Source organism: Thunnus maccoyii, chromosome 7 (genome assembly GCF_910596095.1).
Source record: "Thunnus maccoyii chromosome 7, fThuMac1.1, whole genome shotgun sequence".
Lineage (NCBI taxonomy): Eukaryota > Metazoa > Chordata > Actinopteri > Scombriformes > Scombridae > Thunnus > Thunnus maccoyii.
The window spans coordinates 12,400,469-12,428,250 of NC_056539.1; the positions used below are offsets into that span (position 1 = coordinate 12,400,469).

At 40.1% G+C, this 27,782-nt stretch overlaps 2 protein-coding genes across 2 annotated transcripts; both read right to left on the reverse strand.

The window, feature by feature from the left end:
* Positions 1-1,581: 1,581 nt before the first annotated feature.
* map2k2a (mitogen-activated protein kinase kinase 2a) lies at positions 1,582-9,452 on the reverse strand. Its single transcript, XM_042417462.1, has 11 exons — positions 8,557-9,452; positions 8,131-8,341; positions 6,545-6,691; positions 6,310-6,387; positions 5,827-5,878; positions 3,747-3,871; positions 2,903-3,116; positions 2,691-2,755; positions 2,524-2,585; positions 2,225-2,270; positions 1,582-2,116 (listed from the first exon to the last, which is right to left on the reverse strand). Exons 1-11 carry the CDS (start codon positions 8,643-8,645, stop codon positions 2,006-2,008), a joined length of 1,200 nt encoding a protein of 399 aa, XP_042273396.1. The 5' UTR covers positions 8,646-9,452; the 3' UTR covers positions 1,582-2,005.
* Positions 9,453-14,257: 4,805 nt separating this feature from the next.
* pias4a (protein inhibitor of activated STAT, 4a) lies at positions 14,258-27,758 on the reverse strand. The gene is made up of 11 exons (XM_042417029.1): positions 27,661-27,758; positions 24,838-25,219; positions 24,615-24,699; positions 24,464-24,505; positions 24,037-24,127; positions 22,651-22,779; positions 19,897-20,002; positions 19,617-19,690; positions 19,352-19,512; positions 17,919-18,070; positions 14,258-17,785 (listed from the first exon to the last, which is right to left on the reverse strand). The coding sequence occupies exons 1-11, from the start codon at positions 27,685-27,687 to the stop codon at positions 17,514-17,516; spliced, it is 1,521 nt and encodes a 506-aa protein (XP_042272963.1). The 5' UTR covers positions 27,688-27,758; the 3' UTR covers positions 14,258-17,513.
* Positions 27,759-27,782: the final 24 nt, after the last annotated feature.

The following is a 27,782-nucleotide window of genomic DNA, read 5'->3' on the forward strand; positions in this document are numbered from 1 at the left end:
TCATAATCAGGATTTAAGTTGAATTTTCAAATGTCTGCTTTTTTGCACTGCTAGTGGTTTAGTTTATTGTAAATGTGCATCTCCAGATTTAGTATCTTACAGAGATGCACAGTTAAGACATAGTTGATATTAATGGGTGTCATTAATTAATAACAACTTACAGTACATTCACAAATAAGTTTTATTTTAATCTTTTTATACATTATAACCATATCCAACACATTTTATATTATAATAAATGACTCTTCTCCCTTGTCATTTACATAAATCAAAAATTTGTATATTAAGACTGCAAAATAGTACTCCTGTAATTTTTGTATATAGCTTTGTACACATACAAGTGACAACGCACCCATTTTGCTCTGAACGAATGCACATTTTTGGGGGGAATAAGAAAGGGCAGCCATAAGCGGAGAGAATATAAGAGCTCTAGCAAGACGGCAGGCTAGCAAGTAACACCACCACCATGTGACCAACACTGACCTGGGTTAAAATGTGAAGTCAAACCCTTTGTACTACTTGAAAAGTTTGCTTCAGCTCATGTGAAGCTCCACTTGAAGTAGGTTTGTACTTTTAACACAATCAATTTGGTTAAATCACAGGGAAAAGATTTTCAATTGTATTTCAACCCAAGTCTTTTTTCCAAAAGCACGCCTCTAGGCTGGTTTTGCCCCAAGAGAAAGCTTGGAGCGCCAAACATAGCATTACAGTGAAAACATAACCAAATACACTTGAGGGGGAAATACAGACCAACAACAAAGAAAAAAACAAGGTTAATTAGTCAACATGATTGAATTTTCATATTGATATCGCAGAGGCTTTTCATAAAAACACCAGCTAATCATCCCCACCATGATCTCGGGAAACAAAATACACATACAGTATAAGAAAGATAAACCATGCTATATCATCCCATGAATACATTTTGATCATTGTTTTCTCAATGTCAATAAAGACATTCTGGCATATATCAGGCCTCCACAACATATGCCTCCTCCCATGTGAGACACATAGTGCGGGATGTGAATTGAAATGTACGAGGAAACAATGTCAACACAATCAGAGTGTAGCTCACTTAATGAAAAATCAAAACATTCAAAGTACATTGATATACTGCTCATGAATGTGCATACAGAAAAAAAAACTGATCAGGCATTGAAAAACTTTAGTAATCATGAGTACCCTCTTTGGTTTGTGACATTGTTCACAAAGTGATCCAGGGACTACAGATGGAAATTAGCCTTTCTGGCTAACTCTGGCATATTTTCAGAAGTGTTATTAATATGCACTGTCCCTGTCAAATAAAGTAATAAAATAAAAAAATAAAAAAAATCTTTAGAGTGATCGCTCATTTACTAAAAAGTGTAAAGGGCTCCTTGTGCGCCTGTTTGTCCTGCACTCTCCACTCACAAGTTTGATTACAATATTGCAGGTAGTTGCAAGGTCTCTATTGGGAAAGTTTTAAACGTGAATAAGTTTGACAAAGGGTTTTTAAATGAAAATTGCTGCATTCACCTTCAATAAAACCAATTTAGAATTTGCAAGTAGATAACATGTTTAGATTTCTCTCAGCCCAACAAATCTCTACAGCAAGTAATTTATTAAAATACAGTTCCACAAGCCATCAACTGTTGCCATAGAAAAGATTAATACAGAATATTCAACAATACAAAAGAAGTTTGTCAATCAATGCAAATTCAGCTGACACACTGGCAGCCCTTCGGTGCTTTACATCCTCTGTAGCAGTGTGGAAAAGTGAGCTGGGGGCTACTCTTGACACTGGCATGGTGAAGCTGTGGTCTTACAGTACAATGACTCAACGGGCCCTGCTGCTGGTAAGGAAATAAATGAGGGGAAGCCAAAACCGTTTTTACCCAAGAGCAATATGAGAAAAGTGCCAATATGTGTGATGGCTTGTATATGTACAGTATTATGTATGTATGTGTATGCAAGCAAGACCCAGAGGTGTGGCAGGGCAGTGGGGGGGGAGGGGGTAGGGGGCTGTTCACTCTGTGCCGCGGGTCGGAGTACTGGGCTGGTTGAGGTTCATGGTTTTGCACAACCAGCCGGCAAAGTCCACTTCTTCCACTTCTGATCGCTTGATGAACGTGTGACTCTGAAGAAAACCAATGGGAAACCATTGTTTGTAGTGCTAACATCATTGATGCTAAAACATAACCAAGTAATCAAACTATCAAATGAAGAATGAAGTTGAGGTACCCACCATCAGCATCTTCAGATCTGCTCTCTCAGCTGGGTTTTTGATCAGACTGCAGACACAAACAAGATTAAAGACGTTATTGACATGAGGACATAAAAAACTGCTCCTGAGTTTTTAAGTTGGAGGCCTCTGCAGACCTCACTAGACCAGTTTCTGAACACCAACTGTGACAAAACAACATAAATTACACTGGAAAACACATGATGTGATGATCTCATGATCTACTCTCATAATTCTCTTTTGTGGAAGAGCAGATAAGAGCACTGCCCTATTATTAGGAATATAGAATTGCCATTGCTCACCATTTTGTCACAAAGTCCTGGAAGTCATTAGTGAAGACACCATGTGGCAGCTTAGGAGGCGGCTGAGGAGGAAACAAGCATCAAAGATCAAAAAACAGACCAATTAATGCAGACATGTAATTTGTGCTTGTGTGTAGAGTGATGGGTATGTTTGTGTTTTCACAGACCTCATTCACAATGTAGTCCAGAAGTTCAAAGATGGCCATGGCAGGTCTACTGTCCATCCCGTGTCCTATGGAGGAGTCACACATCATTGACACAATTAGAATTTATTTGTATCATCTATTAATCAAGCTCTCTAATCCGGTATATTTATAAGTTATCATCGTGAGAACATGAATGTAAAAACGCCGTTTGTGTACAGTTTTGCATTTCCTACCGCTCACAGGCCTTCCTGGTGGTCTGGGCCTCTGCATGTTAGTGTGAGGCTCTCCCTCAGCCCCGTCCAGAACGGCCCGTCCGAAGATGGCTTCCAGCTCTTTGGCGTCTGGTGGGGGGATGGGGTAGCGGCCAATCGCCAGCTCCACCAGGGACAGACCCATGCTCCACACGTCAGACTGAACAGAGTAGTGGGTGCCCTGCAGTCTCTCCGGCTGTTGAGAAACACACGATCTACGTCAGAGGGTAGCAGGTAGGGCCAAGACGCCAGGCAGGAGAGAGGGATGGGCAAAGTTCTGGGAGGGGAAGGCAGAGGAAGTGGAGAAGAGGATAATGGTAGAGGAAGAGGAGGAGGGGGTGGTGTTATGGCAAGGAGAGGTGGGGTGTGGTGAGGGCAAGAGGACAGAGGATGGGAGGGTTTGGCAGGAAGTGAAGAGTAGCTTCAGACTGTTTTAGTTAGAAGGGTGAGCAAGGACAGGTGTGTGCGTGTTGGGAATTATGATAAAAGGGGCAAGTTGTCTCTACACCACTGGTGCTTTGTGGGTAGGGGGTGAGAATAGGATGAGACAGACAAAGCAGTTTTTTGGTGCTGCATCAACCAGGTGTCTACAAATAAGGGGAAATAAGGACGAGAAAGAGAGAGCACAGTTGTCTACGTCTTTGCCAAAGAGCCCTTTCCTGGGCACAGCCCTCGCTTCTTGGCAGGGGAGTGAGGGAGGGCCAGAGGAAGGGAAGGCAGAAGGCGGGGCCAGTGAACAAGAGCAATGTGAGAAAAGAGGAGAAGGAAAGTGGGGATAGGGCCAGAGGAAAAGAGGTGGGGGCGCAGGCGTGCAGAGCTGACTCACCGACATGTAGGAGCGCGTTCCAACAAAGGAGTTGGCCATGGAATCTATGAGCTGGCCGCTCACACCAAAGTCGCACAGCTTGATCTCCCCGCGAGAGTTGACCAGGATGTTGGAGGGCTTGACATCTATGTGGCAGAGGGGACGTAGAGAAACAAACAAACAAATGTATACTAAGTTTACATCAAGACTCTTTTTCGTGCTGTATTTCTTTTGCAACATAGTAATATAGAGAGTTTGGGACACACAATAAATGTAGTCATCAGGATGAGAAGAGGCTGATTACAACAACAAATCATGACTAAACAAATAGCAAATAAGACACATATGTTCAGGCTTTGAACTAATTTGCTGTGACAATCAGAGCAATCTATTCAATAACAGGATTTTTCTGATGGATAGGGACTAAGTTTTTTTTAACAAAATGATTTTAGAGGCAAATATTCAGACCAGGTCTACCGTCTGCCTTAAGGGCCACGGGTGGCATGCTCGGCACCCTCCAGATTTGTCTGTGGTGCTGCGTTTGTCAAGCAGAGGAGAAAATAGCTCATGCTCAGCCTCTGTTATAAACAAGCCCGGTCCTCTGCATTTTCCCGCTCATCACTGAAAAACATCCTGCAAAATAATGGGGTAAGGCCGAGCCCTGCAATCTGTCCTCTGTGGTGTGCGTGACCCCCTCCCACCAACCAAGGACATGTGAGGAGAGACTGAGAAAGAAGTGGCATGAAGAAGCGGGAGAACGATGGAGGGAGACGCGGAGGGAGGGGTCAGCAGGGCGCGGCTGCTGTATAATCACATCTGAGAAGCTGTAATTACCGCCTGAGCTCACAGACAACTCTGTCCTAGAGTACCACCGACCCTGCAGCACAGTGAAACTTCACTGCACTGCACTATGCAGGTCTGACCGCTGCCTTCACCAGTACTTTTCATAACAACACACCCATGGTTCCTAACGGGTGTACTGTGGAAAACTTAAGACTTTGCTATGGTGTGACTTGCGATTTTGTTCAAATGCAAAGATAATGACCATTATAACGTTCACCAAGCCTTTTTTTTTTTTGCTTCATGCTACAAATACATGAACTCGTGATATCCCCAAATAATAGCCTGCCTTGTGGTAAGCGTGCTGAAGCTCTTAAGATGTTGATGCAGTGTATATGGAGGAAAAAAAGCATGAAGACAATTAATAAAAATTTGAATGATAAAGTCCAGGGGCAACTGGAGCCGGCCTAGTCAATGTAGCGCATTTAAAGTGGCTTCACTAACAAAAAAGTTTGGCATAGCAAACACACCTTTTTTGTTTTGTGTGTTTGAGCTTTCAACAGCAAGAATAATGCCAGCAAAAAATTAAAGCATAATCCCCCCCCCCCTTTTTTTTTTAATATGATCTTCAGACTGTAATATTAGCACTGTCTGATTCTCTGTTGGTTGCCACACAAACATTGGCAAAATTTAGCCACCACTAATACGGCAGGAATGGGAACCATTATGTTACCCACAACAAACATCCATAAAAAACCATCTACATTGTATTATTGCTGAATGAGAATGACTGTCCTGTAATCTGGAAACAAGTCGTCCTAATGGGTTACTTAAGGCATGTCTATACATTTTATGGCCATTACCAGGCAAAAGCAACCTAAAAATATCATTAAATAGTAGGTAAAAAAAAAAAAGAATATAATTTTCAGTGTGTCATAAAATATAATTTGGAGCATATCTATGACGATTTAGTCATCTAGGTCATGGGACAATCCAGCAGTCAAAGGCTCTCCAGGGTGAAAACTGCACCTTGGTTTTAGTACTTTTAGTACGAAAGCAACTCACAGGAGTTAGGCCACTAAATAAACCAAAACAGTGTGCCTGTAAATGAATTAGTGCTACTATTAAATAATTGTACTGTACACGTTAATGCTCACATACATCCTGATCATCTTTATTATGCCCCCACAAAACTGTGTGTCAATCACCTACATGATTTTGTAAACTACAAACTCTTTACCTCTATTTTTGCAGAGTTTTGACAATGTTGCATAATAGATTCTGAGAAATTTCATGTATTGAGACTAGAAAACATCTTTACCTCTGTGCATGATCTGGTGCTTCTCTCGCAGGTAAGCTAATCCTCTCAAAACCTGTAAACAAGAAAAGAAAAACATTAACACGGCACACATACACACACTGTATGTAAAACATAATCTTTCTCCCTTGTGTAGACTTTTGGTTAATTCCTTATTGCATGTGGTTATTTGGACTTGAGATGCAGTGAAAAATCAAGTGAAGCACAGTATGCCCTGTTGTTTGTGACTCATTCATGACTGGATAACACACAGAATGTTAAGCAACACCACAAAAAACACACCCACAACCGACGAGCAGTGCATTGCGAAAAAACATGTATATGAACAAGCGTTGAGAATCTTCAAATCCCTGCCCCACCATTTAAAAAATGCAAAACATGTCATTTTTGATCCCAAGCTCTCCAGTCAAATTATTATCTTAATATCATGAAAAAAAGACTGAAAATATATTTTAAAAAATGTAATAGAAATAGTGAACTACATACAGCTATGCTAACTTTTCCCAGAATTTCTTCTGGGATTCTTCTGGCTTCCTTCAGGACCTGGTCCAAGGATCCACCATCCTGTAGAGACAAAATCACACAAATAAAGATTTTGCAAAACAATTATTTTGTACAAGGATATAATACTCATAAACCTGGTTTTTGTTACATAGAAAAGATAAGACACCAGTTTCTGAGCACATCAATTCTGAGGCCGTTAATGGTCATTGTCTCTCACCATGTGCTCCATACAGATGCTGATCTCCCCGTCGCTGTAAAAGGCCCCATAGAAGCCCACGATGTAGGGGGAGTTGCATTCATGCAGCACCTGCAGCTCTCTGATAATCTGGTTCCTGATGGCAGGCTTGATTTCCAGATGGATCAACTGAGGGGGGTAAAAAGGACAAAATCGTAAACTGCTGTTCTGACAACACACGCAACACATGCAGTTACATCATTCAGTGACCTCTTGACATCTCAGGGTAACACATTTCAGAGGTGGTTGGCTTAACTAGAACAGATAAAGCTAAAACTGCAATAATTACAATTAGGGAGACAATGTTACTCAACTGTTTCTCGTCATCTATAAAACTTGTACAGGAAATTCAATTAGTGGAACACCACAGACTTAAAAGCACGCCTGTAGGACAGAAGCCCTTAAGGTGTTTTTGCTCGCTTGAGTTGCTGCTACAGTCTCTGAGTGGAGCCCTAATTACTTACTGTCTGGAAAACTGTACCACATGTATTATCAAAATAGAGGGTTAAATAAACTAACAAACTCCTCTTAAGTATACAACATTACACACTGATAATTTTGAGAGTCTGTCCGATACTGAATGTTTGAAGTGGATATACATATTGCTATTTAAGAGGAAAAAAAATCTGATTATATATTGTCAGATATTCGTTTTAAAAACACTGACTGACATTTTTGATAAGGATCCCTTAAATAGGTCATTTCCGCAACGCTATTTCTTGTTACTTACTGGCCAACATACAGTACATGTCGTTATGTGTCTGCTAATTGGCTTTCACTTTGTATAGTTAACAAGTGTTATTCTTTTCCATTTGGTTTGGGACTCACAAAACTATTTGTAGCTCATATTTTAAGGTCTAAACCCTCCAAACTGCACATCGCTGCCACCAGTCCATAATATTAAGAGTGGTGATGAGAAACAGCACCACTTATAGCCCTTCAAAATTCTTATTTATGTGAAGTATAAATAAGTATATATACATATATATATATATGGGTATATGGGTATTGGTGTGTGTTGTCACTGTTGCGTTTAGATCACAATACAGGCTATGCTTTCCTCCAGACAGTAAGTCAGTGTGGCTCCACGCAGACGCTGGTGCAGCAAACTGAGCCAGCGCTTACGGTGCAATGATAAAATCTAAACCTAACTTGAATTCCTGAAAACACCTCTGGAATGTGTTTTGATTCAGTTTCCTCCAACTGTCACGCTTCACCTGCAACAATAAATTCAACAGCAGTGATGACATTCTTCATGTGTATTATAAATCCATTATAATTTTCCAATTATCCTGTTAATTTGTTTCTTGTTCTATTCTGTACACGCAACATCTATTGCATGTCTGTCCTGGGAGAGGAATCCCTCCTCTGTTGCAATTCTTGAGGTTTCCTCCATTTTTCTCTCTGTTTAAAGGGCTTTTAGGGGTTTTTCCTTATTTGAATCGAGGGGCTAAGGACTGAGGATGTTTGTATTGCTGTACAGATTGTAAAGCCCCCAGAGGCAAATGTGTGATTTGTGACATTGGGCTGTACAAATAAAACTGACTTGACCAGAAGTAAATGTTCACCTTCCGAGCCATGACCAAACCCGAGGGTTTGTGGCGGACCTTGTTGACCACTCCTCCGTTTCCAGCACCCAACTCACAAATGGGGTCAAAATCTTCATCCTTCAGCTCTCCAACCTGGGCTTTCTGGGTGAGGAAGGCTTCCAGTCGTTTCCTCTGTTGTTCGTCCAGGTCGAGCTCACCCAGTTTCTTTTGTAAGGCCTCGAGGTTAGCTCTGTGAGGAGGAGACAGTTGGTTCAGCAGGGATTAATACACAGAGACATACAGACAGACAGAGAAATGATTAGACTGAGACATGTGTATGATGGTGCACATGACTAACATCATGCAGAGCTGCAAAATAAACATAAAATGAGCTATGCATGCAGTACAATTAGAAAAAATGCAAGTGGAAGCACAATCATTTCATCTCACAGTAGGGCTACTCACTCAGATGCAGCATCGATGGTGTTTGAGGTGGCCTGTCCTTCTCCGATGGGCGTTATGTTCAGGGGAACGGGTCTTCTTTTGGGAGCCATTTCAATAACTACCCTATAAATGACTTTCTCAAATTATGCACTAACCTGCAGTGAGCTCAGCAGCTGCTTAATCTCGCCTTTTTCCTTGTTCAACACTGAGTATGAAAGAGCAACAGGATCAGCTCTGTGTAGCTAGCTAACGTTAGCAAAGTTAGTATACTTTCGGGAGCATGTCACTCAGCTATTTTGATAAAAAACGTATCATGCCGAGGTGCTCTTTAAAAGTCGGGTCGTTTTCAGGTGCATGTACAGCGTTTGGAGTCAACACATTGCTGATTTTTCTGTTTCTTCTAGGTTATCTACCTGCTGCTACTAGCCAGCTAGCTGCTACTATCTAGCACCCAGCTCCTGGAAAAATCGTGCCCCGCGTCTCCGTCCTAATGTGCAGCTTTCTCGGCTTTCAGCAGACAGACGGGCCGCCGCGGTTTTACCGGCAGCAACACCGGGAGACCGACTCGGCTGGCTTCCCACCGCAGGACAGGACAGCAGCGTCCAAGCTACAAAATTCCTCCCGTGTTTCGGTGCGGGGTGTGCAGGGCTGTGAAGCGAAAGAGGGCTTTGGCTCTGACTGGTGGTGCTTCAATACAGGAAGCAGCAGCTGCAGCAGCAGCATCAGACCTGTGTGACACCCACAGGGAGAACCCTTCATAAAACAGCGCGAGACTGTTGATACGAGAGATGCAGAAATCTCATGAGAGATGTACGACATCTGCAGTTTGTGATAACATCTCCGGTATGCTGTTTAAACCACAAGTTTAACCATATCTTAGCCACCCTCTGCTGCTTTCTGATGTGTTTAATGGCAGTTAGTAAACAGGCTACAAAGAACATTACTGCCACCCAGTGGTGACAAGAGGGAACTGACAAAATACTATTATATTATATTATATTATATTATATTATATTATATTATATTATATTATATTATATTATATTATATTATATTATATTATATTATTAGAGCTGCAATGATTAATTGATTAATAAATTAGCTGCCAACTATTAAGTTAATTGCCAACTATTTTGATAATCGATTAATTGTTTTGAGTCATTTATTAAGAAAGAAAATGTCCAAATGATCAGATTTTAGCTTCTTCAATTTTAAATGTTTTCTGGTTTCTTTAGTCTTCTGAATATTTTGGGGTTGTAGACTGTTGGTCGGTACAAAATAAGACAATTGAGGACGTCGTCTTGGGCTTTGGGAAACAGAAAAACACATTTTCACCATTTTCTGACATTTTATAGACCAAACAACCAATCGATGAATCGAGTAAACAATCAACAGATTATATTATATTATATTATATTATATTATATTATATTATATTATATTATATTATATTATAATCAAACACAAAAAACAAACAAAAATTCACTTCATTTTCTGCTCTAAAATAAAAACACACTAGTTCAGGATAAAAACTATAATTGTAGTTTTTAAAGTAACTGTAAATCTAGATTGATCTGTATAGTAGTCCTGTTTGTACAGTATACTGTACTGTAGCTTGGCAATATTTTTTTATTAAAACCAAGGTGTGTAGTGATGCTTTTCAGCCTCAAATGTTAATTGATTTGGATTGTATAATGTATACTTCTCTATCTGTTGCGAGTTTATACAAAACATCAATTCAATTAATCAAAGCTTCTCTGTCTTTCCACATTCCAAATTGTTCTCTACATCAGTGGTTTTCTGCAAAATATTTAGTTGAAGCTGTTTGGTGTCAAAATAACTCATAAACCCAAATACATTTTGTGCAAGTACTTATCATCTAGGTATTAAATCTATCATCAGACAATTAATTGCGATAGAAATTCCCATGGTGGTGTTGCCTGTAACTCTTCTGCAATGTCATTGTTATCATAACATATATCATCTTTATTCATTAGTACTATCTAATATGTCCATGCACAGTTAAGCAAAGTAATAAATGCAAGGTATTTTTTTTCTTTATTCACACCACTACTCTGCCCATCTGTCATGTACAGTAACTGCTTGGCTTTCTTTTTGATATCAAACATCTTACTGTACTTCAATCAACTTACCAATGTGCCAATAACAGTGCAAATAATGCAGATACACAGTGTCTTGTACCATCATAGACATCTGGCCACTGCTACAAACCCACACACCTTATTAGATTATCCATAAATCTGTGATCTACAGCACTTGATGCCCCAGAACATCCTCACATGCTCCTTACTCAGCAGCAAACATAATTAAAGTTAACACTGTCTGCTACATCTCACAATGCAGTTTGCTCTTGTTGCTTCACTTGTTGATGCAACATTTTTGAAACACTCAGCAGTGAATAGAGAGAGAACTGCTTCAGCACACAGAGCTGAACTCAAAATCTTCAGCACCAAGCTCCTGTGCTACTGAGAACAAAACATATCCAATAATCTTTGTGTTGGGCTGATTAGTTGAATAAGACTTGCTTATCAGAGCCAATATTTTAATTGTTAATTTATTTTTTTGGCATATTTGCTCTGCTGCTTTCATAATTCATCTCATTTATCATCTTCAGTTGCTTGTAAATCATGGCAGTCTATCTCCTTGCTCTCTTGTTATTCTTCATTACATCCTGATGGAACTCGACCTTGATATGATCAAGAGAAAATTATAGGGGACGAATACAACGCTGTTTCAATGTTATATGGCGCAGTGATTCCTCGGTAGCCTGAAATTCAACCAACATGTACCAAGATGTATGTGAGCATACTGGATAAATAATATACAGTATGTATACAACCCTTGACTTCTATAATATCTTTGTTATTAAGAGAAACGTTACATTTGTCAGACTTTTGAAATATGTTACAGCCTACAAGTAACTGTTTACAAGCATTATGGGACAGTTGAGCCCTGATAGGACAAGAGTGCATATACAGTGCTGTTTGAAAGTTTGTGAACCCTTTAGAATTTGCTCTATTTCTGCATAAATATAACCTAAAACATGATCAGATTTCCACTCAAGACCTAAAACTAGGTAGAGACATCAGTTAAACAAATGAGACAAAAACTTTACACTTGTTCATTTATTTATTGAGGAAAATGATCCAATGTCACATATTTGTGCGTGGCAAAAGTATGTGAACCCTTAAGATTATCAATTCATTTGAATGAGAAATTAGAGTTGGGTGTTTCAATCAATGGGATGACAATCAAGTGTGAGTCTGGGAGGCCCTGCCTTATTTAAAGAAGAGAAATCTGGGTCTTCACTGTCAAGCTTCACAACACAGGTTTGTGGAAGTGCATCATGGCTCAAACAAAGGAGATTTCTGAGGACCTTAGAAGAAGGGTTGTTGATGCTCACCAAGCTGGAAAGGGTTACAAGACCATTTCTGAAGAGTTTGGACTCCACCAGTCGACTGTCAGGCAGATCATATACAAATTGAAGACATCCAAAGCCATTGTTGCCCTCCCCAGGGGTGGTCGAACAACAAAAATCATACCAAGGGCAGGCGTGTAATAGTCCAGGAGGCCACAATGGACCCCAGGGTAACGTCTAGGAAACTAAAGGTCTCTCATGCAGTGGCTACAGTCGATGTTAATGAGTCCATCATCAGGAGAACATTGAACATCAATGGTGTGCATGGCAGAGTTGCAAGGAAAAAAGCCACTTCTCTCCAAACAGAACACTTCTGCCGTCTACAGTTCGCTCAAGACCACGTGGATAAGCCAGAGGGTGATTGGAACAATGTTCTATGAATGGATGAGACCAAAATCAAACTTTTTGGCTTGAATGAGAAGCATTATGTTTGATGATGAGCAAACACTGCATTCCAGCATAAGAACCTTAACTCTTCTGTGAAACATGGTGGTGGTAGTATCATGGTTTGGGCTGCTTTGCTGCCTCTGAACCAGGACAGCTTGTAATCATTGATGGAGCTATGAGTTCTGAGTTGTACCAGCAAATTCTACAGGAAAATGTCAAGGTATCCCTCCGTGACCTGAAGCTCAACAGAAAGTGGGTGATGCAGTAAGACAACGACACTAAACGACAAGTCGTTCTACCAAAGAAAGGTTAAAGCAGAAGAAAGATAATGTTTTGGAATGGCTGAGTCAAAGTCCTGACCTTAATCCAAAAGAAATGCTGTGGAAGGACCTGAAGCATGTAGTTCATGCAAAGGAGCCCACAACATCCCTGAGTTGAGACTGTTCTGTAAGGACGAGTGAGCGAAAACTCCTCCTAATATGCATAGCTGATAAGCAGTTACCGGAAATATTTGGTTGAAGTTATTGCTGCAAAAGGGGGTCACACCAGTTACTGAAAGCAAGGGTTCACATACTTTTGCCTCCCACAAATGTGTAAGATTGGATAATTTTCCTCAATAAATAAATGAAAAAGATGAAAAAAATTATTTTTTGTCTCATTTGTTTAATTAGGTTCACTTTGTCTTGTTTTAGGACTTGTGTAAATAACTGTTCACGTTTTAGGTCATATTTATGCAGAAATACAGAAAATTCTTAAGGGTTCACAAACTTTCAAGCAGCACTGTATATTGTAGGTTAAGGGCCTTTTCACAGAAGACATTTTAACATGTCACAGTAGGAAAAGCGCAGGTGTAAATAATAAAATGAATGAAGGCTGAATTCCATTTAGCTGCTTCAGTTTCATGGTCCTGGTATTGTTCACGTTGGCTCACTGTCACACTGTCATGACTTACTGGGACATGTGAATACAACAAAGTCATCGTTAATGTTATTGGTAAGTCGACACCTGTGCGCTTTTCCTGTGTCTGCAATGAAAAATGCACATTTCACGAGTGATACGCATAAGCAGATATGTTGCAACATGTCAAATAAGGGAGAGTACATATCTCCCCCCACTCTTCCAAGAGTGGGGGGAGATATGTACTCTCTCAGACCTCCCTTAACCCCCGGTTGAATTTCAATTTACTGGCTGCATTCAATATATACACAACCTTTCAGTATTTTTGATGTTCAGTACTCTTTTATCATCAAATAACCTTCACTCATGAGATATTTAAGTGAACACTGAGGACGAATCACTCGCAGGTTTGTGCTGTTATCAATCTAGACCGACAGTGTGACTAGCTTCATATTTAATACAATCCAATAAAACAAAAATGGACCAACTTTGATACAAGATTTTGTACAATCAAAACATTTTCGACTTTTCTCCTGACAAAATAATAAAATAAAAATCAAAGTGGTTATGACCCTGATTAAGTCTACAGGAGACCTTTTTCACAGCAGACATGACTTGTCTTAGTAAGAAAAGCACAGTTGTTACTAATAACATTAACGATGGATCTGTTCTATTCAAGTGTTCCAGTAACTGACAGTGTGACAATGAACCAGAATGCACAAATACCAGGATGCTGAAACGAACTGGAACCAGCTATCTTAAACTTTATTCTTTACAGCTGTGCTTTACCTACTCTGATGTGTCAAAATGTCTGCTGTGTTGCTGCAACACAAAACATGCTTTCAGAGTTTTAGTGACTCAATTTCACAGAAGACAACAATTTATAAGACAGACATTTGTGTGTCCCAGTGGATGTGATCATGAATAGTGGCTCTCTGACTGAATACACAAAACTGGACTAGCTAACATTTGCTATTCTCAAAATGAAACACTGGCAGACAGGTTTTTAAGAACTGACTTTAATTAATTCCACACGTCAATAACAGCTGTTAGAATACGATCATTTTAAATTTTACAGTTTTTATCCTCAACAGGCATCAAATGTGTCCCCAGATCTGAGCATTTGGTACAGGACATAATCTACACCTCAACCAGTCCTCCCAGTCCTCAGTGGCATCAGCTTCAGGTGCTGGTGTCCACAACAGCTTCTTATTGTCTTGTTTTCCTATAGGAACAACTGGAGGCGATTCAAGGCTTAATAAAATATTATTTAAATTTTATTGTATTTTAATATGAACATATAAAAAAAACACAACAAACAAACATTTACATCATGGATTGTAAGCCTCTGCCCATGCTACCTTATGCATTATTATAATAAGAGATGCCACTACAAAAACGACCAGATGCTCAGCTCTCTCCGCCTCCCAAACAACCTGCAAACTTATCTGGCTCAGTTCCACAGAAGCAACCTGCACCACCTCTCGTCTTTAACCATAAGGCCAAGAAAAAGTTTAAGGGATCCGCTCAAATAATGATCTTCTATACCTAGCAATAAATGAACAATGTCATTTTTATATGTATAGCAGTTTACTTACAAATACAAATTGCCCAGTTAAAGACAGGTATTAGTTCTTTACATTATTTTGCTTCAAAGCGCCTCCTTTTAAGGGACAGACCATGATGTATTACAGGCAAAGTGCCATCAATCTGTTTTGTGAGGATTACCAAACATTTTTTTCAACAGTATATTGATTTTGTAAGCTATCTCAAACTGTCAAAAGAATGAGAAAAATGGAAGACCAGATTTGACGCGACCTACTTTTTCAGTCATCAACCCTATCAGAGGATAAACTTGCAACAGTGAGGCCTCGGATCAATGTGTCAATGTCTATCTGTGCATTTGAGCAAGGCAAAAGAACCAGATTCTGTGCTGATCAAAAGAAAAAAGAAAAAAAAAGAAGGTATGATACGATATGATACGAGAGGGAAACATACCATGCAGAACACATCTGAGTCACTACTTTTAACCAAGTGCCTCACAGTGGAGTCGGACCGCCGCTTTTCTAGTTTCACATTTTCTGATCCTCTTGTGTGAGATGGTTGAGGAGAACTGGTCACAACAGTCAGGGATCCTTGATTAATACTCACTACATTATGGCTTTAAAAAAAAAAAAAAGCCATAATCTTGGGATGAAGTGTTAGATGAAAGTGCAAACAGCTCTAGCAACACAGCAACACCTTTTCTCATCGCGCAAACGCCAATGACCTTCCTGCAGACAAAACTAAAGCCTACTGAGGAGCAGCCATCAATATACTGACAACACTAGTGCAGGTGCAGAGGAATATTAGTCGTAAGTCTACAGCATGTAGCAATTAAAGTCCAATTCTATTCCAGCAAATAGGCATGACCTTATCTACATTGGAAGGAGGCCGAGGGGGATTGTTGGTTGAAGCAGCTCCACTTGTTCCAGACAGGACAATTTGTAATCCAATCAATGACTTAAAGCTTGGTGGGGTTGCACTTATTGACACTTCATTAAGTTTTGTTGTGTCAGACATGTTGAACCCACCGCAGCAAAGTACTCTGAATGGTGCTTTGACCCAGGTCGGATTAATTCAGCGGAAAAGAAAAGAGACGTCGTTAACAGCAGCGCCATGAGCCCAGACCAATTATAACTCAACATTCAAACCACAGCAGCAGAAGTGTCCCGCTTTCTGCGACTAATAGCTCCTGTCTGTACAGAACTGTTGCCAAATATTGTGTAGATTTATTACAAACAACTGTTAAGAGAATGTGAAGGAAATTAAATAAATACGATACTTTCAAGAGAAACAAACTAAAATGTGGGCAAAAAAGGATGACAGCACTTCTGAATCTTTTCTGTCCTTTACCACAGATTCTTTTTGCTTCTCTGTCCATTTCTCTCACTGGGAAAAAAAAACCTGTGGAAAAAAAGGAAAATCATAAACAAAATAAAACACTCTCTCTCAGACTGGGATCTCATCTGCTGGCCAGCTCAGCTAGCTTCAGAACGATGGGCTCCAATCTTCACCACTTACCAAAAAGGCACCAAAATCTCGTAACCATTTCCTGTCAAGTGAATTTTTAAAATACATTTACTTTGGCACAGCTGCCGTACAGTAATTTTGATGAGTTACGTAATGCTGATATATCAAACCTAATAAATCCTTTTACAGCGAGATAACTGCAAGTTTTTGCATCGTTGACACCTACATTTAGCCGGGTTATCCACAAACTAACTCGCCTTTAAACGATTTGGTTGCTCCAGAGGAAACAGCTGCATGGAACGATGGAATTAAAAAAATAAGCAGAAAAATGTAGGAAAACAAAATCTCCAGTGTAAAATTGGCTTCAGAAAGACTCAATCAATTCTTCGGTCCTCCGCTTCTTTCTAAGCTATTTTCTGGTCAGTCTGCTAAGTTTTTTATGACTGAGGTAGGTTCTCTTTTATCTAAAGGACAAAATAAAAATGGAAAGCTTCACACATTGAGGCCAGTATTGTGTTCTGCCTTTTCATAATTAAAAGGATAAATTCCTGAAAAAACCCCTTTCAAGCTTTGAATTCATTCTCCGAACAAAGAAATAATAACACAGTGGGAGAGGTTTAAATTTGCATCACACTCCAGAAATCTCCGCCTTGTCCTCCCCACATGATTCATGCTCTTTTTCCATAAGTTGTTTTTGACCTTTTACCAAAAACTACTGAGGTGCCTCCATTTTCAACTTGCCTGTTCATCACAAATGTGACAAAAATCAGAGACGCAAACATTGAACGCCCGCGGCTAAAAGAGCCTGTAATTCCAAGTCAAATACAAAGAGAGATGGGGTGGTAGAGAGGGAATAGTCTGGAGAGAGGAGGAAGGGGGGGGGAGGTGGTGGTGGTGGTGAGGGGGGGTGCTCGATCCATTTAGTCCCTTTAGTAGAGGCAGGACGGTACAGATATTCACTGCAAGATGATGGTTGGCCAAAAAGAGTTAGAGTTGCTTCCAGTGGTGTACAGTACAAACAGGAATCCTAATCGCTCTAGATTGAAGATTCATTGACAGTGCATGTTAGAGAGTGTGTTTGTTTTGTCTGGATACAAACCCGAGCTGCTAAAAGGCTCTGATGTCTGGGCATAAGGGAGGGTCGTTGCATCTAGTGGATTACTGTGTTCCTGTCCTCGTGTTTTTAGCCCCCTGCCTCTCTGTCTGTGTGTGTGTCAGTCTATGAGGGGACAGAGCTGCGGGGTCAGTAGGCAGTGACCAGGTCCTTGTCGTAGTTGTATCGGCCCCTCTTTGGGGCAGGACTGTCGGCGCTGTCCTCAGTGTCACTGTCTCCACCAGCCCCACCCCCTTCCTCCTCAGAGGAGGAGTCAAGAGTCAGATCTACCACTGCGCCTCCTCCCGGTGCCACAGCAGCTCCTCCTGTGACTCCTGCCATCCCCACCGAACCACCTCCGGATTTGCCCGACAGACTGGTGCTGCTGTAGGCCGGTGAATGACCGTTTGCCTCAGGAATGCCTGCAGAAAGAAATGCCGTTCAAAAATTACAAAATTATTTACTCTAGCTCTAACTGATGCATAGAAAAGAAAAAAAAAAAAAACATCCACACACTCAGAACAAGAGCTTAGAGTGACAGGGTTTCATACTTACATATATCAACAACAGGGTACTCTGGTGTGTTGCTGCGCTCTCTTTCCCTGTCCCTCTCCTTCTCATCTCTGATAGGTCGCCAGGAGCCGTCAGTTAAGTATTCAATCTCCTCGATGTCCTCACTAGTCTCTTTCAGAATCTCAGATAGCAGCCTGAAATACAAACCGCTGGTCAGAGTTGCTTCACAAAACAGATTTCACACCAGAAAATGAAGACAATACTTGAAAACACAAGATAAAAGCCCAGCAGAGCTCTGCATGGGTTGAATTTCTTAGTTTTTGTATTTTCTTGTCAGTTTTCCTCCTGCAGTTTGCATATAATATCATACTGCCTCCACTAATTACTAGACCACCAGGAAAACAGAGAAATACAACACATCTGTTGTTCATAGGGAAAGAAATTAAGGTAGATATTTGTAAGAAATGTTGACATATCTATCATTTTGACCATCTACATAAAACAGCAAGAGTTTATTCAAGCTCGAAATTCATCATATAAGCCAGAATCCTTCATGAAAAAAGGTTTGATCTTTGGCTGTTCCTTATTAAGGACTGAAAACTGTATTTGTTTTGTTTAAGTTTCACATCCCCAACGACACCGCTCCAAACTTGATTTCACTCTTGAAAACATTAGGAAATTAGACTGTTGGAACAGAAACCAAGAGAGAGCAGTTAAAGGAGGGACATTCACACACGATTAATTTAAGGAATGCAAATATACCTCAAAGCCAAACTGTAACACAATGCTTTCAGTCTTTGTGAAAGTAAGGTGTGTCTATGAAAGTTGCTTAGAATTTGCAAGAAATCACACACCCAAATTTTTGTGGATTTGACTGTGATGTTTTTTGATCACATGGACTGCTCGTCTATGTTTTTCTTAATGCATAAAGAATTTGCTTTTTTGTTGGTGATGAAATATGAGGAAAAAAAGACAAACTGTTAAAATGCAGTCCTCATCACGAGAAGAAGAAGAAGTGCAAAGCGACTAAAGGTATACAGTCACACCTTTGGCATAAAAGAGTACTTTACAATGTTCAACACACTACTGTAGGTACTCATGTCCCACAATCACATGGCTCTCTAAATTCTAGCCTTGTTGAGTCAACAAACAGGCCAATTTACAGGCTCAAAGATGTTTGAATGTAACATGACAGCAGGAACAGAAATTCAAAACAGAACAGACAACTACCCCCTCATCCCATGAAAACATTAAAAGCTTTTGAGATTAATACACAAAAGGTCGGTGTATGGCTCAAATTGTACCCAGAGTCCCTTAAAATGCCCCAAAATCTTTGCAGTTTTAATAGTCGTCCCTAACCTAGTTTGAACATGCAGATAAACACTATTAAAATTAGATTTTTAAGAATTTATTTGTTTAAAAAAAAAAGGTGCAGCAAGGGTGCGTCAAGTCAGTGCATGTTTCTGTCTCCTTACCCATCAATAGTGAGCAGCTCAAAGGGAGCAGGCTTGTCGCATACAGGGCAAGTCCATGTGGGCTTCTTCTCGTTCATCTGCAGGAAGAAGACTGCGTCGAAACACTGAAGATGGGCACAAGTTAAAACTCGACATGGAACACCGAGCCGCATCTTCACCAGCTGAGAAAAAGAGAGGACGAAGTGTGTTAAAATTATCAAACTTCATATTTACGAGGCTTGCTGACATATAAGCATCTCAGGTGAAATCATTGAGAAATACTCACTGGACAGATGAGAGAAACCCGGAGTCCTGTGGTGGCGATCTCACTCTCTGGGTCGAAACGTAGTTTGTCTTGAACTACAGATAAATGGTAAAAAAAAAAAAAAAGCATTAACTCTTCATTTTCTATCAGACAACATGTTGTAATGTGTGAAATTAAATACCAAAGCCAGTCCTACCAGAACAGTGTCAAGCAAAGTCAATGATTTATGAAAGCAAAATTACAGTGACAGTTCATATATATATATATATATATATATATATTTTTTTAGAGTGACACTTACTGCGTTCGCGACAGCGTTCTGCACTCTCAACAGAGCAGAGTTTGAGCTGGCTGAAGAGGTCTGCTGCAGTGAAGACCCTCACTAAATACACTGCCACCGAGTACCGCTGAGAACAAACACATTCAGAGGTTGTGAGTACTTATTTTACAACCTGCAATGAAGCATAGGAACAGCAGGTTGCTATGCTCCAGACCTCTTAAAATATTTAAGCTATAACACACAAGATTTTTTTATTGTAAGAAAAGTCTACTTGGATTCACCAGTCTCAGATTTTGTTAGAAGAAGGATTACAGTCAAATCTACTCTCTGGAACTTTCTGACTCTCTAACTCATTTAATTTAAGATATCCTCTTACATTATCTGGGCCTTAAAACCCACATCTTAGGAAAACATAACACACCAAATTTCTTCTATTAGAGAATGTCCATCTATTGGGTCATAAGTCCCTTAATACTGTGAAAACAACGCATTAAGCTTGAGTGTAAATTTACCTCCATCCTCAATAAAACCCTGGATTTTTGACTGAAATCACCACAAACCCCTCTTATGTGCCAACCACAAGGTTATGGACTTGCATTGATGAATATGCTATGCAATCAGTTTTTTAAGCTATATTCCACTTCAAAACAAACAATCAAAAACAGTTGGTTTGCCAGTTCAGCAACATTTCTCACTCAGGTGTACAACACTACTAAAGTGCTCCTGTTAGTTTAAAACTGCATTTGAACTGTTCTCTACATGAACATTTAACTAAACACTACAAAGAATACAAAATATTACACAAAATCATTTCAGAAAAGTTGTGATGCAGGCTATATTTTCATATTTAAACTGCTTTACTAATTTTAATGTAGGCTTACTGTGAGCCATCATGATTGGGACATCCCTAACGCTCTGGGATAAAAAAACAAAACAAAAACACGATTAACACAAAAGGAAAACTGCATAAAAAACCTGTTGTCAGTGCGTTTACTTTCACGTTGCTTCTGCCTAACAGGTTTACAGAAGAGCTCTATAAAAGAGGGTGCCAAACGGAGCGAGTGCAAAGTTCATCAGTGTTCCAGCTGCTCTGGATCAGGGTAGTGGAGGCAACAGTCAAGAAGCTAGTTCAAGTAGTTCAGCACTTGGGAACCATCTTTTTCAGTTATACCCGTCACAACTGAGTGGGACCCATGAAACACTGACGACTACAATTGCCAGTTTGTCTTGGTGAACCTTGGAATCTGGCAGGAGGAGCTTGAGAGATTTACTGAGGAAAAGACTCAGGACGTCAAGTTTTTAAGGTCCCAACCTTGATCCGAGTCCTTGAATATTTGGTATGCTGATATGGAATCCAGTCCAATGCTTTTGATACAGATATTAACCTAAATTATTTCAGTAATAAAGGTCTTGGTTCAAAACTATTAAATTAGTATTTTTAAAATTATTGATGTGATATGAATGAAAGCTTATCTGGGAGAAAGAGACTCCTGAAATTGATGTGACACCACCAGTTTGATCTTTTTACTTGAGGCGACTCTGTTGGTCTTGGAACAACAAACACTCAGTGGTGTTACAGAATTAAGTTTCTTCCTTCAAAAATGATCTTTGGCTGAGCACAGACAGCAGCTTGCAGATAGCACACAAACCTGGAAACAGTCTAGTTTTGGTTTGTTATCAAGATGTCATGGAAATAATGGTAATTGGACAGCTGATATGACCTACTGCCTGCAACGTTTGTCATTTTAAATGGCGAAAGTGGTGGTCAGGGCCGGAGAGATATGTGAAGCTGCTACCTGAATGTTTTGTACACTGGACTTTGGTAATGAGAAAGAGACAGGAGAGATAAAAGATTCGCTAATAGATTTATTAGCGTCTGAGCTCAGATAATCATTGTATTTTGCCAATCTGGCTGTCAGCACTAGTGCTTTGATACATTAAATGATGGGGATTTGATCAGGTTTATTTTAGCTGATACGATTCATTAAAATATGCCCGGATCTGCCCCAGTGTTGGAAATTAACCTTTTCTTCCACCAGCCAAAAAGGCTGGTTGCTTCTAAATTTTACCAGCCATCATTTTGTAATCACACTTTTGTGTGTAACTAACTTTTGTGTAAAGTTTGTCTTGCTTTGGAAAAACAAAAAGACCCATACATTTTCCCCATAAAAACCATTAATTTTATATTTATTCACTTATGGTTATCCATTTTTAATTCTCTCTCCCTCATACATACATACAGGTTTTGTAGTCCTTGATAGCCACCAATTTTAAATTTTTGGTGACCACAATAAAGCTGCGGTTTGTAGAAAAGCACTGATTGAAAATGGCTGGTTTTCAGCTGATGACCAGTGACCGGCCCCAATCAGTCTTGTATATCTGATTGTTTTGTATGTCCAATTTTTTGCAAAATTTACACACGTGTGGCATATAGCCGTATGATGGATCATGTCACGCACACAGTGGCACAGACAGTAACATCACAGTCACACAAGTTAAAACTAAATGATATGAACTGCAGCAGAGACTTGCCATCAACTAGTAATGTTACAGCACATTGGCCACCGTGACTGGTAGGTTGAGCAAATTCAACAGCCACTTCACAAATTCACCAGCATTTGGCCAGTGGCCGGTGCTAATTTCCTTCCCTGATCACCAACCTTCAGGATTAGCTCAGGACACCTCTTGAAAAAACATCAAGGCTGCTCTACTTGCCCTGTTACCACCATGACTCTGAGCTACTGCAAAATATGAGATTCAGCATTAGACTCTCACCTTGCCAAAGTTTCCCCAGGTGACAGTGACTCTGTTGGTGACATTGGAAAGATGCAACCATGGAGTGATGTTTACGGGACGACAAGGACGACGAGGTTCAACACCAGGCTTATTAGAGGGGTAATAGCCCTGCAGACATACAAACACAAACACAAAATAGTTATCTAAATCAAATAGTTTCAGTAATTTGCTGACATGACAGGCGTCTGAATTCCTTCTGAAGGGCTTAAATACAGTTTATAAAACTAAATCACTCATTGGGCTCTGTAATTGTACAGTCACTATTTTAACAGTGAGGCAACTGAAATAGCTGGAAGCTGTCTGCTTGCAAAAAAATGAAATGGAAGAGCTCAGTTCCCCTTTTCAGGCAATACTGACGGGAAAGTACTGAGCTCCAGGCAAGCCGCACATAAATGTTAGATTACAGCCACACAATGTTTTTGTATTTTGCTCTGTATGTGCTTCTGTTCATTTATAATTCATTCATGTGTATCTGAAACCATTTTTAAATTTTGCAAATTCTGAGCCTCTAATATTTTACTGTTCCATGTTCAACATGGATATAGACATAGCATTACATAATTAAACTGAGCAGAGCAGGTGGTTACAGAGATAACCGCACTGATTCAGAAGAGCCCTTTTTGCCTCAGCCCATGTCAAAGGTTTAGGGTTGTCTTTGGTTTTACTTAGTTTTTAAATGCAAGAAGCTACCAAATTCCAATTATTGTTTCCATAATAGTCTCTGTTGTTGTTTTACCAGATTTTTTTATGGCCACATACTGGAGTTACTAACTGCAGGCTTGCCAGCGTGCTGATGCCCTCAGGCAGGCTGACCAGCATTTACATGTAAACATTTGTACCAGGATATTCATCGTTTTTTGCCTTATTCAACATCCAACTGCATTAGGTTGGATAATCCGTAACTACCATACATTATGACGCTAGTTTGGCACTGACCAGGCAGCAAGTCTGCCATTGGCACTAGAGCTTCAACTATTCGTTGATTACTTGGCAACTATTAAATTAATCGGTAACTATTTTAATAACTGATTCATCGTTACCAGTTACCACCAGTTTCTCAAATGTGAATATTTTCTGGTTTCATTAGTCTTCTGTGACAGTAAACTGAATATTTTTGGGCTGTGGACTGTTGGTGGAGACAAAAGACAGTTAAGGATGTCATCTTGGGCTTTGGGAAACAGTGATTAACATGTTTGATGATCAACACGACATTTTATAGACCAAACAACTAAATAGATTAATTGCCAGATTATTCGTTAATGATAATGAAAATAATCATTAATTGCAGCCCTAATTAACGCCCAACCTAAGATTTACCGATGGTTTACAGTAAGGAGGAAAGTTCAGACGAGAGAGTCAACTCACTGGCACGTGACAGTAGGACTGGTTCACTTTGACAGCAATATTGGGAGGATACTGGTCTTCTTGAACACCAATGGAGTCTGTGTAACAGATTCTGCAACACAGAGAGACGAGAGAGAGGAAGGTTACGATCATAAGAATGTCTGATTGTTCAGCCATTCAGGATGCCTAACTCTGCATCTGTCAAGTCTTCTGGGACTTCCAGTCCATCCAGATAAATGATGCAGATCTTCTAGATCAAAAAAGGACTATAATTAAATTTCACATTCTGTTTTCTCATGCTTTGTAGTACTACTTTTACTTTCTTTCTTGTGCATCTGTAAAAGAAATTCTGATTAACAGCAGAGTCACTGGTAGTACCAGCATATTCCAGGCAACAAGATTGTGAAAAATAATCAACACACATCAATGGGAATAACTTGGAACTTACCTAAGAACCACTTGGATCGATCTGATTCCTGGACGAAGCTCACTAAGAAAGTAAAGGTCACAAATTATCATGAGCATCAGTTATAGTTTGTCAATGAAGTTAACATTAACTAAATAGTGCAGATCTGGGTGGAAATGTTTTATTTTCTTACCTTGCATTTCTGATCTGGTCTGCTTGGTTCGGTGTTAACTCAAATATGCATTGACTGTCCTGCAGTTTCTCATTATTCTGGGCAACTGCAAACATGTGTCGACAAAAACACATCACAACATGCTACAGTACAAGGTTGTAGAGTGTAATTTAGAGCCTAACATTTCTCCAGAACAAATTATTTAAACACGAGGATAAAGTAACTTCAGACAGTCTACACTCACCTAGCTGTGTCGGTGGCAACAGTGTCTCCAAAGTTTGGTAGAAGGGCAGTGGAACCAGCTTGACCTCTGCTGCAGGTGTGGGGATCGGTTTGGAGATGCCGTTGAGGTAGTCTGCGCCCTGAGAGGTGGCAGTAGGGGAGGAGCTGAGGGATGAGTAGGCAACTGGGATGCCCTCTGGACGCCGCGCCGCCAGCCAGCCAGATGTTTTAGGGAAGCGCGACTCATAGAGCTGCCTGACGTTCTTCAGCAGCTCCGGGCTGTATTCGGTCTGCACCAGCCTCAGCGCACGTCCCACCAGGTCCTGCTTCAACCCACTTTTGCTGCGACCCATTGAGGCCAGTAGCGTCTGCAGGTCTGAGACCCGGAAACTTTTGACCATGTTCTGCAGGAAGGACAAGTCCAAAAAGTGAGAAACGAAATACAGGATTGATGAAATTTGTAGAAAGGGAAAGTTTGAGGGACAGACACACCTCTAACTGTTACAGTGCAATGAATTTACATGTCCAGATTCATTTTGAGAGCAAAGTCTCAGTCCAAGGAGTATTGATACCAGACTGAAATGCAAAGCCGTTAACTACTATTGCTATTGGCTTTGGCTTCTCTGTGACCTTTCTAAACACTTCACAACCTAAAATATTGTATTCTTTCCTAAAAAGTTGAAGTTTTTCTGAAGGTGTTCAAGGTGTTTTCTGAAGTATCAGTTACTCTGAAAAAAATTTTACTATCACACCTGTGTGACTCAGGTTGGAAAATATATTCATGTTTATATTCTCTGTGTTTTCCCAGCGAACTTATCAAGTTCCCAAGATTGCTCTGTCTGGAAAATCCCTCAAAATGACTCCAAATATTCAATGCCTTGTGGGAATTCTTGCTTAAACACATCTGCTAAATTTGCCCCTGACAGGCTCTATACAATTATTTACAGTTAAATTACATGCAGTGTTTGACAAGACATTACACTGCCTTCAAACGTTTGATTCCAATTAAAATTGGCACTTGTCCTTCCTCACTCATCTTCCTCACTCTGTTCCTAAACAAATTGTGGTTTCAACAAACTTTTTACCATTAACTGATTAAAAGGTCCAGGTGCATCCAAGCATTTCACTGTATTACATCCTACTACACAGGCATGTAAAACAAACACAGAAACAACACACTGATAAGAAGGCTGAGCTAAAGTATAAACCAAGAATGTCAGGGCATGAACACCTTGGATTGTTGGAGATATTTTGATGTGGAATCATAGAAAGGATCAGCCACTAAACATAAAATATGTAGAACAATCAATACGTACAATATGTTTTGACAGCAGACAGGTATAATTTGACATGTTCCATGTTTGAAAAGTAAACCACAATTTGTTTTGAGCCACAAAACGAATAATACAGCAGAAAAGGTTAAACTAACTCCTACAAAAACATATGTTACTTATGTGCCATTACTGATGGGCAGCATGTTTTGATCAACCGTTGAAGGGTTATGAATTAACTTTGTCTAGCAGTGTAGACTAACGCAACTAACAATTATTTCTATTATCTACCGTCCTTTTTTTATGAATTAAACTTCTATACAATGTCAGAAAACAGTGAAAAGTGTCCATCAGAGTCCAAACGGATCAATGTCTTAATTTGTCAACCAACAGTCCAAAACCAGAAGATTTTCAGTTTACTATGACATAAAGCAGCACATCTGAGAAGCTGTAACTAGATAATGATAGATGTTTTTTTTTTTTTTTTTTTAAAAAGTGACTCAAATCATTAATAATTAATCAAAACAGCTGCAGATTCATTTTCTGTCGATGGGTCAGCTCGTTTTTGCAGCTCTACGGCAGTGAAAACAAGACTTTGTGTGGCAGACAAACCATAACAACGTGCTTGTTTACCCTGTGAATACACGGGATGAAAGTGTGGTTGGCGTGCTCTGATGCTGCCTATGACTCGCTTAATGTCACAAAGGTCTCACAGTCACGACATAATGGGTTAGCTACACTACAAATTAGTAATATACGTATGCTTATTTAATACTATATTTATGTTAATGTTACATAATGAATGGATGCGGTTATCGCAGAACAGGGCATATATGACACAGCACACAGCCTGCAAGAGGATGTTTACTTATAAATGCAGCAGCATCGTATAGAGTATGCGGACTTGGCTGTGTGGGGAGAAAAACACATTATGTTGTTGTTACTGGTCAAACCTGAGCCGTCTGACATGCTTTAGCTTTGTCTGACATTGTTGAGTTGGACATCAGTGGCACTACTGCATTGTGTCTATGTTAAACTTGCACAACAAAGTGCTTCTGATGGACCTGTATGGAGGAAAAAATGCGATGGCTTTTCTTTCCAGCCTCGCTTGAACCAAATATTGCCTGCGCTAATCGACTGGCTAGCTTCTCTGTCGGTACTCAATCATGGCAATTGGACATTTTTGACAGGTGCACAGCTCCATAAACTAACCGGCTTTACAACAAGCAGACGTTATTATAAGAGAAATAGGGTCAAACACGCCGAGGAGCATGCTAGCAGCAAACCCCTGCGTGTTTTTATGGTCTCATCATTCATTTTTTCGGCGTCAGTTGCTTCGGAGCCAGCGTGATGCGAGCTCAACCAACGCACTTGTCTAGTTAACGTTAACTACGTTAGCAACGCAGGCTAGTTCGTTTCGCCTGTACATGAATGCGCCACATTTTAGAAGAGAACGAACTGTTAGCCATATTCATACAAAACCACCCCCGCTTTCACCATGTCCACATTGAGTTTCAACCCACATTCCCGCGCCCGTCTCCCCTCAAAACCAAAGCTAGCCCAGCTCTACTTGCCATCGCTTCCACCAGTTCGGCCGCCATCTTCGTGCACCAGTACCGCGAGAGTCGGGGACGATGGCTAAGTCCTTCACCAATGAAACACGGAGCCTGCTTTGATTGACGGGCATTCTTAGCCA

Coding starts and splice junctions, on each gene's coding strand:
- map2k2a (XM_042417462.1), bottom strand. CDS start 8,645: ATGGCTCCCAAAAGAAGACCCGTTCCCCTGAACATAACGCCCATCGGA. Junction 6,692..8,130: donor GTTTGGTCATGGCTCGGAAG/GTGAACATTTAC, acceptor TACCCCCCTCAG/TTGATCCATCTGGAAATCAA. Junction 2,117..2,224: donor CAGATCTGAAGATGCTGATG/GTGGGTACCTCA, acceptor GGTTTTCTTCAG/AGTCACACGTTCATCAAGCG.
- pias4a (XM_042417029.1), bottom strand. CDS start 27,687: ATGGCGGCCGAACTGGTGGAAGCGATG. Junction 24,506..24,614: donor GACCAGATCAGAAATGCAAG/GTAAGAAAATAA, acceptor TTACTTTCTTAG/TGAGCTTCGTCCAGGAATCA. Junction 19,691..19,896: donor AGAACGCTGTCGCGAACGCA/GTAAGTGTCACT, acceptor ATTTATCTGTAG/TTCAAGACAAACTACGTTTC.